This window comes from Budorcas taxicolor, chromosome 4, assembly GCF_023091745.1.
Source record: "Budorcas taxicolor isolate Tak-1 chromosome 4, Takin1.1, whole genome shotgun sequence".
Lineage (NCBI taxonomy): Eukaryota > Metazoa > Chordata > Mammalia > Artiodactyla > Bovidae > Budorcas > Budorcas taxicolor.
This window is the reverse complement of record NC_068913.1, coordinates 104,305,845-104,319,151: the sequence shown is the minus strand read 5'-3', so window position 1 is coordinate 104,319,151 and position 13,307 is coordinate 104,305,845. Positions and strand designations below refer to the sequence as shown.

The 13,307-nt window shown below is 42.3% G+C and overlaps 1 protein-coding gene across 1 annotated transcript in view; it reads left to right on the top strand.

The window, feature by feature from the left end:
• The window catches only part of ZC3HAV1 (zinc finger CCCH-type containing, antiviral 1), a 48,039-nt gene extending 35,024 nt beyond the window's left edge, over nucleotides 1-13,015 (top strand). The window contains exons 7-13 of the mRNA XM_052639022.1: nucleotides 961-1,135; nucleotides 2,919-3,039; nucleotides 6,010-6,112; nucleotides 7,937-8,027; nucleotides 9,596-9,726; nucleotides 10,104-10,234; nucleotides 12,735-13,015. Of these exons, the coding sequence (XP_052494982.1) occupies nucleotides 961-1,135; nucleotides 2,919-3,039; nucleotides 6,010-6,112; nucleotides 7,937-8,027; nucleotides 9,596-9,726; nucleotides 10,104-10,234; nucleotides 12,735-13,015 (1,033 nt within the window). The remainder of the gene's footprint in view (nucleotides 1-960; nucleotides 1,136-2,918; nucleotides 3,040-6,009; nucleotides 6,113-7,936; nucleotides 8,028-9,595; nucleotides 9,727-10,103; nucleotides 10,235-12,734) is intronic.
• The last annotated feature ends 292 nt before the right edge of the window (nucleotides 13,016-13,307 follow it).

Sequence of the window (13,307 nt, the reverse complement as noted above, 5' to 3'; positions counted from 1 at the left end):
GAACAGAGATCATTCTGTCGTTTTTGAGATTGCATCCAAGTACTGCATTTCAGACTCTTTTGTTGACCATGATGGCTACGCCATTTCTTCTGAGGGATTCCTGCCCGCAGTAGTAGTTACCATGTTAAAAGTCACAACTGAGAAAAATTGTTTATTGATTCATTAAAAACAATGATAATAAACTCATTCGTGTTAACATAACATTTTTAGATAATTATATATAGTTACATGCATACATAAATGTATGTAAGTATAACTATAAAAATAACTTTTCCAAAACTAAAGCAAACCAAATTTACTGGGAAGAATGACATTGTTTTATATTTTTACAAATCTCTTTATGGTAAAATCAAACATTGTATAGCCTTGAAAAACTCCACTGTGTACTTGTCAGGGTATGAAAGTGAAAAAGGTGGGTAACGTCCTAATATTATTATGAAAGTAACTTTGACCTTGCTGACTCCTTGAAAAGGTCTCCAACTACGCTTTGATAATGGAATTCTCCAGGCAAGGATACTGGAGTGGGTAGCCATTCCCTTCGCCAGGGGATCTTCCTGACCCAGGGATTGAATCCCAGTCTCCTGCATTGAAAGCAATTCTTGACCATCTTTGCCACCAGGGCAGCCCAACTATTTAAATCATGTGTAATAACTGAAAAAACTGACCTACTGTGAGTTTCAGAGTTTCTGACATCGAGCCAATCAATTGATTTTTGGGGGGATATTTTTTGAGGGAAGAACACGTTCTGTGGTACCATTAGGTACGTGGCAGGTTACGTTACCTCTCTGTATTTCCGTTTTTTCTCTTGTGTGTAAGATCGTAAGCTGTATAAAGGGAATTCAGAGACCACTTTCAACTCTCAGTTTTTAATTCTGCCCTCTTATTAAGATCAGAGGAGAGAAAACAGAAGCGTTTTGCTTCAGTGAAGCATTTTATTAATGCTAAGCTTTTCCCTCTCAGCGTTTCTGTTGGCAGTTATAACATCAGTTTCCAGAAGATGATTTGTGATTTTAATCCCGTCCGACGTATCTCCACACCTTCATCCGTCACAAAGCCGGCCAGTTCTCTGTTTACCACAAAATGGATTTGGTACTGGAGGAATGGAGCTGATGAATGGGTTCCATATGGGGAGAAGGTGAGTACCATTCCTTCTTGTGGATACTCTTGTATAAACTTGACAACTTCAGAAGAATCTAGTAGTACAGTGTCTGACACCTATGTGATTACCCATGGAGCATGGATGTGGTAGAGAAAGTGGTGGTTTTTTTTATTATACTCAGCAAGCATGTATTCCAATTGCATTATAAAAAATTATAACTATTTTTAAGAAACTCCTTGATATATGAGCCAGCCAAATATCCCTCTTTCCTCATTATCGGGGACTGTGGCAGAACCTTGAGATAGCTTTCTAGGTACTAGTACATAAATGGGCAGAGACTACCCCTTTCAGCCAGAAAAGTAGGCAAGAGTGAGAAATCAAAAGACTGATATATATGCTTGCTAGAATTTAGTCAGAGTCTGGATTCAGATGAACTAGAAGGTTCAGACTTACCACACAGGGACATAGTAATAGGGGAGAGAAATTTAGATAGGCAGAGGTTCTGTCTCGTGTGCCTTCTCCCTTTAGATTCAGATGATTAAACAGAGAGGGAGGTAGCTAAAGTGGGCAATGAAATTGGAGTGATGAGAAAGAAAAGAAAAGCAAGAGATGGAAGTGGAGCCAAAGACAAAAAAGGGATGAGGATATCTCAGCATAAGTCACTGGGCCATCCATTTGGTTCTGAGCTCCCAAGCTGCCAAAGCAATCAAAGAAACACACTCTATTACAAGATCCCTGGGGCTTCCCAGATAGTTCAGTGGTAGAGAACCTGTCTGCCAATGCAGAGATGCCAGAGATGTGGGTTCGATCCCTGGGTTGGGAAGATCCCCTGGAGAAGGAAACGGCACCTGCTCCAGTAGGAGCCTGGGGGCTACAGTCCATAGGGTCACAAAGAGTCAGACACAACTGAAGCAACTTAGCACTCAGCACACAGTCAAGCTTAGTAGCGTGCCTTGAGGGGCAGGAGTGCACGACCTGAAGGAATTGCCCAAAGTGAGGGCGAGCCATAGCTCTAGAAAGCCAAAATCAAGGCTGTCATGTAGGCCCAAGGCAAAAGTAACAAGACCTGATTATTGAAACTGAGGTATAAATTCAAGTCTTGGAGAATATGTAACTGAAGGCTCTTACTCACTCATTCAGAACTGGAGTTCAGTGAGGGCAGGGCTAGAGGACGGTCCTGGAGATGGCTGGAGATTATATCTTTACATTTTGGGGGTGTTCCTTGCCCTGTCACTCTCGTTTGGACAGCAATACACCTATAGGATGGAGAAGGAAATGGCAACCCACTCCAGTATTCTTGCCTGGGAAATCCATGGACAGAGAGGAGAGTGGTGGGCTACAGTCCATGGCCAAAGAGTGGCAAAGAGTCATGACTTAGCAGCTAAATAACAAGGCACCTCTTGGAGTTTTATATGCCTTCTTTCCAGCTTTAGACTGTTCTTTCTCATTGTGTGATGAGACGATAGCTGTGATGGTCTACTTCATGACGTTTGTTAGACATCTTATATCAGGTACAAGTTGCTCTGTACACTTGGATCATATTTTATGGAATATGTAAAAGACTATTGCAAAACAGCTCTATTTTTCAGGCCTCCACCTAGGGTATCGTCAGTTTCAATAGCATCAACCCTGTACAGTGGAGACTAAAGACGGGTGTTGACTTGCCCCCACCCAGGAATCCTTGACAATCTGGTTTGGGTAGCAGGATGCATTCCTGTTCAAATCCCACGGCTGAAATAAAGTTACATAAGATATCATGATAGAAATTTCTTAAAAGCCTATCCTGAAGTTTTTACCTTTTTATTTTTATTTTTAATAGAAAGACAATGAGCACATTTCGAGCATTGACTCTTCATACCTGGAGTCTCTTTTTCTATCCTGTCGGAGGGGGGTTGTGCCGTTTCAGGCGGGTTCACGCAACTACGAGCTGAGTTTTCAAGGTAAGTGTCTGCATTTGGCAGTGGTACCTGTCTTTTCAATCTGGCCTGTGGCATCCACGGGGGAGTGGGAATAGAGCCGTGGGCATGCTGCACTCAGGACCGGTTCTTTCTAGCACGGCAGGACCAGTGGGTGGGAGCCGACGGCAGTCAGAAGGGCCGTGCTCTAAGCCTTGACTGTGACACAGAGTAGCTGGGAACAGCACCTGGCACCCTGTAAAATGGGGGGGGGGGGGGGAATTGGATTACATGGTCTCTGTGGACACTTCTGGTTCTGCCATTCTGAATTTCTTATTCTAGGTGGGCTGCTTCCCTGAGACAGATTTCAGGTGTTAGCGACTGCAGGAGAGACCTTGGGACGTGGGTCCTTCAGAATTTTAGAGCCATGCTGTTCCTTTTAGGCGTCATCATCTAGGTCAATGCTTTTATCCGTCACCTTTTCTGAAGACTTTGCTTTCTGCCATGTTTACTGGAGCCCCCATAGAAAGATTTGGTTGCCTTCTGCCTGTGGTGTTTAGTAAGAAACCAAGGCAGAAACTGGTCTCCCTCTGAATGTAGTGTCCCATCGGCTGCCTCTGTGTCCCCCTGCCCCCAAATCCCGCCCCCGCCCCCCCCCCACCCTCGCCAGCCCCATATATGGTCAGATACGTGCCCTTTCAGGACTATCCTCATAGGTGCTTTGAAAGAGATGAAAGAGACTTTTTCAGCTCCTTGACATTCCCAGGTGGTACCTGAGATTTGGGCCCTGTACCAATTACTGTGTTTTCATTCTTTTTCTTTTTTTTGCTGTGCCATGTGGGATATGGGAGCTTAGCTCCCCAGTTAGGGATTGAACTTGTGCCCCACACATTGGAAGTGCAGAGTCTTAACCACTGGACCATCAGGGAAGACCCCAAATCACATAGCTTTAAGGGAGCATTATACTAACTACTGTGGAAAGCATCCTGGCAGTACATATCAAGAGATATTAAAATATGCTTACTTTTTTATTCTCAGGAATCTTTCTAAGAAATAATTCACAAGGAAAAAAATAAGCTATAGAAATAAAGGTCTTTAGTAAAGCCTCCTTATAGTACTAAAGAATAGGAATAGCCTGTGTACCAGTAGGATTGTGACTGAACACATAAAAGTATTACATTTCAGTGGAGTATTAGGTAGTTGTTAAAAATTATGATTGTGAAAACTGTGCTATAAAAGCAAAATTTGATATTGTTAAATGAAGAAGGCCAAACCCCAAGTTTATGTTTCTGTAATTAAAACAGAAATATTTTTTTCAGGAATGAATTTTTAAAAAATTTAATGTGTGTGGTAAGTGCAACAATGTGTGCATAAGGACCAAGACTAGAAAGCAATGGACGAAAATAAAAACTCCTTCTGTTGGGTCTTCAAATTAAAAATGGACTTAGAACATTTTTTTGCAGTGGTTTTCTATTGTTCTGACTGTTTAAAAAGGTGGTGGAGAGATGAAAACCAATATATCTTGTTCCAGAATCTGGAGAAATTTTAATCCCATGTATTTGTTCCCTTGGTTCATAGAAGCCAGTCTAGAGAAGTTTTCAGGGTTCCAGACTATTTCTTTTCTATATCTAATATGCTCTTGTTCATTGAACTAGTATTTGAGCTGTGTTGCCAGGCACTAATCTGAATGCTGGCAAACCAGGCACCTTCAGAAAATAATAACAGCTACAGGAAGGATGAAGCAGTGTGATGAATCTGCCAGAGAATGGAGGGCTCGTGGGAGAGTGCCTGCTTTTATCTGGGGAGGACACTTTGGAAGGGAGTAGGCAGCCCATACATGTGGCAAGGAGGTGTGTAAGAGCTGAGAGTAGACACTGAAACTTGAATATTTTACAAGCTGGAAACGTCCAGAAGGTTTTGCGCGGAGTTATGGCAGGATCTGATTGCTCTTTTCCTTGTTGTTCGTTTTGTTGATGTGGATGTAAACCTATGGTGAGGCATAACTGCTGCCATCAGGTATATCCATTTTAAGTGTCTAGTTGGATGAGTACTGACAAATGCATCCAGCTGCTATCCTAATCAAGATCTAGAACATTCCCATCAATCCAGAAAGTTTTCTCATGCTCCTTTGTGGTCAGTCTCCCCTCTGCAGCCTATTTACTTTCTGTCACTATAATTTAGTCTGTTCTAGAACTTCAGGTAATAGAACTCTGTGGTGTGTACTCTTCAGATGGCTGACTCCTCTCAGAATACTGTTTTTCACTCATCTATATTATTGCATGAAAAGTGGTCCTTTTTTGTTGCTGAGTAATATTCCATTGCATGGATATACAATGGTTTGTTTAACAATTAACCTGTTGATGGATATTTGGATTGTTTTCACATTTTGCTTATTATAATAATGTTACTAGGCACGTTGAAATGCAAATCTTTGTGTGGATGTAATTTCTCTTGGATAAATACTAAGGAGTGGGTTTGTTGGATTGTATAGGTAGTAAATGTTTAACTTGGTAAGAAGCTTCCAAATTCTTTTCCAAAGTGGTTGTGCCATTTTATGCTTTTACTCACAATGTATGATGATTTACTTTTTAAAGAACTCAGGCTGCAGCGTAGACCCAGGTGTACAACATGTATGAATTAAAACTAACATTTCACATTTGAGGTAGGAAAATACTTTCAAAATATACCTACCATGTTCCAACCCATAATCACTGATGCCTGGTTGAGGACAGTGGTCATGGGTGATGTAATCTGGCGGCCCTAGTTCCCTTTCCCACCTGACTTTGATTGCACTTTGCCCATTTACCTCTTTGTTTTCTGGGTCTTATACTAAGGCCAGTGAAGGATATTCATTTTTATCATGAGCAGTTTCCATCTAAAAGGATTTTCTCGATTCATGCATATATAGTCGAGTAATGAATATTAGCTATGTTAGTAGTCTCTGAAGAATAAAGATAAATCATTTCCTAGGACCAATTCATGATTTGTGTTTTCTCTTTGTTTTTCTGTCTAAAGGGATGATTCAGACAAATATAGCTTCCAAGACCCAAAAGGATGTCATCAGAAGGCCAACGTTTGTGTCTTACTGGGATGTGGAGCGGGTGAAACGCAGACAAGAGTGAGTGTCCGTGCTTGCTGGCACACATTGCGATGTTTGAGTCACTCACGAATCTGGACTCTGTTTTCTGAAATGTTCGTGCTCACAGAACACTGCAATTTCCTTTTGCTTTAACTATGAGTAAGGTACTGACTAAGGAGTACAATGTGACTAAAAGCATTCTAGAGTAGGAAGTGTGTCTTTTCTTCAGATTCACGGGGGACTTTGAGCAGACCTCTTACTCTGGGTTCAGTTTCTTCAGCTGAGAATGGCTGGCTGTGCCTAGGAAAGAATCAGATGCACAGTTACTGGGTTTTTGTTCTGTTCTGGGTTCTTCTGGGTATCTTTAGTTTTGTGGGATGGATTTACAGGGGGTGGGAGTTTGAGGGAGAAATGGGGAGAAAAAAGGGATGTAGCAGCTGCCTGGTAAAGCCTTTGAGGAAATACAAAGTTGATGAAAATGGATTTTTAAAGGAAATGTTGCTAAGGGATTCAGTGTGACAGCTCTGTCTGCTCATGAAACCCAGTCAAAACTACATTGCTGGAACTTCTCTGGTGGTCCAGAGGCCAGGACTTCATGCTCCCACCGCGGGGACTTCAGTTTGATCCCTGGTCTGGGGACTAGATCCCACATGCCACAGCTAAAGATCCTGCATGCTGCGACTGTTTGATGCAGCCAAATAAATAAATATAAAATGAATTGAGAAAACTGTTTGTGGGTGTTTGTGGAAAGCAGTAGCTTGAATCCAATACTTTTGCCACCTGATGCGAAGAACTGACTCACTGGAAAAGACCGAGATGCTGGGAAAGATTGAAGGCAGAAGGAGAAGGGGACGACAGAGGATGAGATGGTTGATGGCATCACCAACTCCATGGATGTGAGTTTGAGCAAGCTTTGGGAGTTGGTGATGGACAGGGCAGCCTGGTGTGCTGCAGTCCGTGAGGTCACAAAGAATCAGACGTGACTGATTGACTGAACTGAACTGAGCTTAAATCCTGCTATCACAAACCCAGAAGAGACACATGGCTTTAGGATAGAATAAAGGCTGTGAGTGCTACTCTGAACAATCTGAAGAGAAGTGAATGATAGCATTTTTGATGAGCACCTTACAACAAACATATTAATTGAATCTATTTTGCACTATACCAGTACAGTATGAAAACCAGAGCTTAACATATAAACTGGGGCCAGCTTCTTTCTTTCCAAAAGAGTTTTCATTTTATGACAGGAGGTTTTTAAAGAGTTTTTTCCTTAAAGCATTTTTAAAAATGTAATGCTCTCATAATGGAAAATATCAAACTTAAAGAAAATTATGTGATAAACCCCTATGTACATGTTAGGGGTTCTCTATTTGAGGGTGGAGAACCCTCAAATGTATGGTTACTCTTCCTGAAATACAGTTCATACAGGAAAGGCAGGATTCTTTTCCTATACCACTAAAGTATTTAAGTATTTATCACTTGGAAGAGAAGCTGTAAGACAAACTTACGTTTTTTAATATTATTTTTTGACTATGCCTGGAGAATCCTATGGACCGAGGAGCCTGGTGGGCTACAGTCCATTGGGTCACAAAGAGTCGGACATGACTGAGTGACTAACACAACACAAGGCATATGGGATCTTAGTTCTCCCACCAGGGATCAAACTCATGTCCCCCTTGTATTGGAAGCATGGATTCCTAACCATTGGACCACCAGGGAAGTCCCCTAGCCTTACTTAATGCTAACACATTAGGACTTAGAATTTCCAGAGGAACTTCAGCTTAGTTGGAGTTAAGCACAGAAAATCACTTGGGTGTATCAAAGAGGGAGCCAGATAAATTTCTTTCTCTCTCTTGATTCTAGTCCTCAGCAGGGGCAGACCTCCTCAGAACCTTTCGTCAATATATATCTTCCCCAACCGGACGCGAGCGTCTCAGTCTCGAATAGCTTTGAGGTACTTGCTTTTTACTCTGTAGTGGGTGAATTATTTAAAGATGCAACAAAGTACTTTGCTACAAATGTGTGTAGTTGAATGAATGAATGAGTGAAGGAGTGAATGAATCACTTCTGCAAAACTCTTGAAACGAGATTCAAAGGCTAACATCCGAATGGTGACTGTGTCACATGCCACTTTCCAAAGGAGAAGGGCACCTCGTTGTTTCCAGAGTTCTGGCACACACGATCTCCTTGGGACAGATGCTCATGACAAACTTGTAAAATAGATATTTGCTTCTCTACCTTACAGGTGAGCAAACTGGAACTGACAGTAAGAGCAACTTGTTAACTCCATTAATTGGAGTTAAAAAGCAGGTTTCTATGGGACTCAAAGTGGGCCTCAGCTTACCTGGTTGGGGCGACTCTTTTCAAAAGAATTTTATTTAGTTATTTATTTTTGGGTATGCTGGGTCTTTGTTGTTAGTTTTCTCTAGTTGTGGCAAGCAGAGGCTAATCTCTAGTTGTGGTACACAAGCTTCTCATTGCAGTGGCCTTCTCTTGTTGCAGAACATGGGCTGTAGGGCATGCAGGCTTCAGTAGTTGCAGCACACGAGTTCAGTAGTTGTGGTGCCGGGCTTAGTTGCCCTGCAGCATGTGGAATCTTCCTGGACCAAGGATTGAACCCATGTCCCCTGCATTGGCAGGCAGATTGTTAACCACAGGATCACCAGGGAAGTCCAGGGGCAAGATTCTTCCTGGATCATTTAGCTACATCAGAGCCTAGCTTTGGGTGCAGGCTACTCTGCCTGGGCTCCTTGGGTACCTCCATTGGCTCTGCTCCTGCACTGGCTTTAAGCAAAGAACTCACCAGGTCACTGGACTGAATCACACACCTGGGGGTGTGGGGCGGGGAGGGGCATGTGCTCCGTTTGCCTTCAGGCTAATGCTCGGCTAGCCTTGAACAGATGGGCTCCGGGCCATCTAGTTCATCACTGGAAGGAACTATCAGATGTGGAAACCCTGAGCCAGCTTATCCTACCTGCTGTCAGAGGGCTGGCAAGGGTACTCCACGGCATAGATGGCCACACATATGGACATGTGCTGTGCTAAGTCACTGCATCGTGTCCAATTCTTTGGAACTCTGTGGACTATAGCCCTCCAGTCTCCTCTGTCCACGGGATTCTCTGGGCAAGAATACTAGAATGGGTTGCCATGCCTTCCTCCAGGGGCTCTTTCTGACCCAAGGATCGAACTCCCAGTCTCTTGGATCTCCTGCATTGGCAGGCAGGTTCTTTACCACTAGCGCCACCTGCGAAGCCCACACAGGGACATGGAGTGAAAGTGAAAGTCGCCCAGTCGTGTCCGACTCTTTGCGGCCTCGTGGACTACACAGTCCATGGAATTCTCCAGGTCAAAATACTGGAGTAGGGAGCCGTTCCCTTCCCCAGGGGATCTTCCCAACCCAGGGATCGAACCCAGGTCTCCCGCATTGCAGGTGGATTCTTTGCCAGTTGAGCCACAAGGGAAGCCCCATCATGCCTTAAGTGTTTCCTGCTTCACATTTACATATTTTTAAATTTCTTTCAGCTGCTTGAAATCCCTGACAATACTCCAGAATATGCTAAAGTAAGTGATCATTTTAAAGCTTCCATGAGAAATTTCAAGATTGAAAAGATAAAGAAGGTCCAGAACTCACAGCTCTTGAAGGCTTTTAAAAGGTGGGTGGCCACCTTATCGGGCTTCTCTTGACATAAAGTTTGAAAGGATTAGTGAAGACCTATCTTTGAAGATTTATATTCACTTTTTTATTTTGGTGGTCAACAGTTTCTTCAATCTCTAGTTGTGTTTTCATAGTGTAAGCTCAAACTTCTCTGTTTCAGTTTTAGCTTTACAATTAAATGCTTTCATGCATCTATCATTTAAAAGTTTTCATGTATTTATTTTTTTTATAGCTGTTGCCTTAACGTTAGTAGCTCCATTCTGAAAGCTGGTGGAATACAATTTTACGATAATTAGACTTTAGTTGGGATTTATGTGATTAACTGGAGTGGGTGAGGAATGTTCTCCATGTTAAGTCTTACATTTTCTGTATTAGCAAGAAAATGGAGATGAAGAGAGAAGAGCAAATCCTATTTTGTGCAGCAAGACGCAGCAACGTGGCATCTATCTGTGAGAATAATTTTGACTGGTTCTTACATGGAAGTCATGACACCAAATATGGAAAAGGTTTGTATGGAATAGAGAAGCTGAACAAGTACAGCCAACACTTGGCTCTACCATACACTCTCCTATTATGAGATATATTATTTTGTATTAACCAGTACCTGCAGGCTTTTGCATTCCTGGAGAAAAAATAAGCTCATGTTAATCTGAAATTTCCAAATTAGAGTGGGAAGTCACTGTGGAACTTGGTTCCTGCACTTTAGCCCTGCTTCCTTCCTGTCTTCTGTGCTTTATGGGAAGGGTGGGGTGTGGAGACCAGAGCACCTCGTAGATCTTGCAAAGTCTTCTCTCTTGTTGATGACTTTGTCTACCGTTGCTACTCAGTTCTGGCCATGGCTCTTGCTGACCTATGTCCATCCCTTCTCTTGCCACTGATGGATTCTAATCAAAGGAGATGAGGTCTTTTCCCATCACAGGCCATGCTGGTCACACCAAATCTTTTTGGCATTGTTTTTGTTCCTAAATTCCTTCATGCAACTCAAAAATCCAGAAACCCAACCAAACAAAAACCAAAGAATTACTCACCTTAAGGCAACAAGTAATAGTTTATCAATATCAATTAATTTTTCACAGAATATCAGATTTTGCAATATAGACTCTTTTGCTTCAATGGGCAGAAAGACATTTTCTGTTGTTCAGTTGTTAAGTCATGTCTGATTCTTTGCAACCCCATGGACCAAAGCACATCTGGCTCTTCTGTCCTCCACTATCTTCGGAAATCTGCTCACACTCATGTCTATTGAGTCAGTGATGTCATCCAACTGTCTCATCCTCTGTTGCCCGCTTCTTCCACCCTCAGTCTTTTCCAGCATCAGGGCCTTTTCCAATGAGTCAGATCTTTGCATCAGGTGGCCAAAGTATTAGAGCTTCAGCTTCAGCATCAGTCCTTTCAACGAATATTCAGGGTTAATTTCCTTTAGAATTGATTGGTTTGATCTCCTTGCAGTCCAAGGGACTCTCAAGAGTTTTCTACAGCACCACTCCAACACCACAGTTCAAAAGCATCAATTCTTCGGCGTTCAGCCTTCTTCACAGTCCAACTCTCACATCCATACATGACCACAGGAAAAACCATAGCCTTGACTAGACGGACCTCAGTCGGCAAAGTAATGTCTCTGCTTTTGAATATACTATGAAGAATTGATGCTTTTGAACTGTGGTGTTGGAGAAGACTCTTGAGAGTCCCTTGGACTGCAAGGAGATCCAACCAGTCCATTCTGAAGGAGATCAACCCTGGGATTTCTTTGGAAGGAATGATGCTAAAGCTGAAACTCCAGTACTTTGGCCACCTCATGCGAAGAGTTGACTCATTGGAAAAGACTCTGATGCTGGGAGGGATTGCGGGCAGGAGGAGAAGGGGACGACCGAGGATGAGATGGCTGGATGGCATCACGGACTCGATGGACGTGAGTCTGAGTGAACTCCGGGAGATGGTGATGGACAGGGAGGCCTGGTGTGCTGCGATTCATGGGGTCGCAAAGAGTCGGACATGACTGAGCGACTGAACTGAACTGAACTGAACAATTGGAAAGCATCAATTCTTCAATGCTCAGTCTTTCTGTGGTCCAACTCTCACATCTATACATGACTACTGGAAAAACCATAGTTTTGATTATATGGACCTTTGTTAGCAAACTGCTATCTTTGCTTTTTAGTACGCTTTCTAGGTTTGTTATAGCTTTTCTTCCAAGGAGCAAGCATCTTTTAATTTAATGGCTGCAGTCACCATCCACAGTGATTTTGGAGCCCAAGAAAATAAAATCTGTAACTGTTTCTTTTTCCCCATCTATTTCCCATGAAGTGATGGAACCAGATGCCATGATCTTAGTTTTTTGAATGTTGAGTTCTAAGCCAGCTTTTCTGCTCTCCTCTTTCACCCTTGTCAAGAGGTTATTTTGTTCCCTTGGGAATAATAAAAATAAAAATAGGAAATTTGAATTTGTCAGGAAACGGTTGTTGCTCTAGTGAGTGTGGAGATATCAGTGATTATCAGAGGTTGTCTTGTAGTTGAGGATGATAGATTGAGTGTCTGACCAGCTCTGCCAGGGTCAAGTGTTGGCTCATGTCACATCTCTCCTCTCTCCCTTTTCCTTTCCCCAGGACCTTCCCACAGTAGTAAATGATGTTTCTTCCTTAAAATGTACACAATATAAAATGGCCTTTGTTGGAGGATCTTTGGTTTATTAGTTACAACTCAACTTGCTTGCATGAACTGGATTACTGTGATATCAACAGTTGGTTATTGTACCCAGTGGCTCAACATTGTACCTGTGAATTCCATAGAGTTGCAAATGTTTCTGTTAATTGTCAGGTTATACACCGTATTCAAGTGTACTTGCATAATAAACGTTTTCCTAAGTACAAAGGAAAGTTATTAGTATCAATAAGGTATTGCTGACATATACTTGGTCAATGCCTGTCATCTGATCATGTGTAAATAATCTTATAACTACATACCTTCTTTTATAATAATTCTTAACCTTTTTCTTCTGATTATTTCTAGGAAACTACTTCACAAGAGATGCCATTAGTTCCCATAAAAATTATCCGTTTGATTCCAAAAACATCGTTATGTTTGTAGCCCGAGTCCTGGTTGGAAATTTCATTGAAGGACATATGGGTTACCAGAGTCCCCCTCCGCGGTATGACAGCTGTGTGGATACAAGATTGAATCCCTCTGTTTTTGTCATCTTTCAGAAAGATCAGATTTACCCAGAATATGTGATTGAATATACCGAACTAGAGAAATCAGAGAAAACAGAGAAACCCTGCGTGATTAGTTAGAAATGATGGCTACAGCCTCATAAAGGATGTCATAACCATTCTGTTCACTTAAAGAACCCGATCTTCCACAAAGATAATAGTTAAACTTACGTTTTCTCTCCTATAAATGCCTTGGATTAGTGGTTCCCAAACTTTGCTGCACATTTGAATCATCTAGGAAGCGCTAAACAACCCCACTGTCCAGGGGACTTCCCTAGTGTGGTTAAGGCTGCGCACTCCCAAGGTAGGGGCATGGGCTCGACCCCTGAACTAAGACCTGGCATGCTGCGCAGTGCGTGTAGCCTTAAAAACA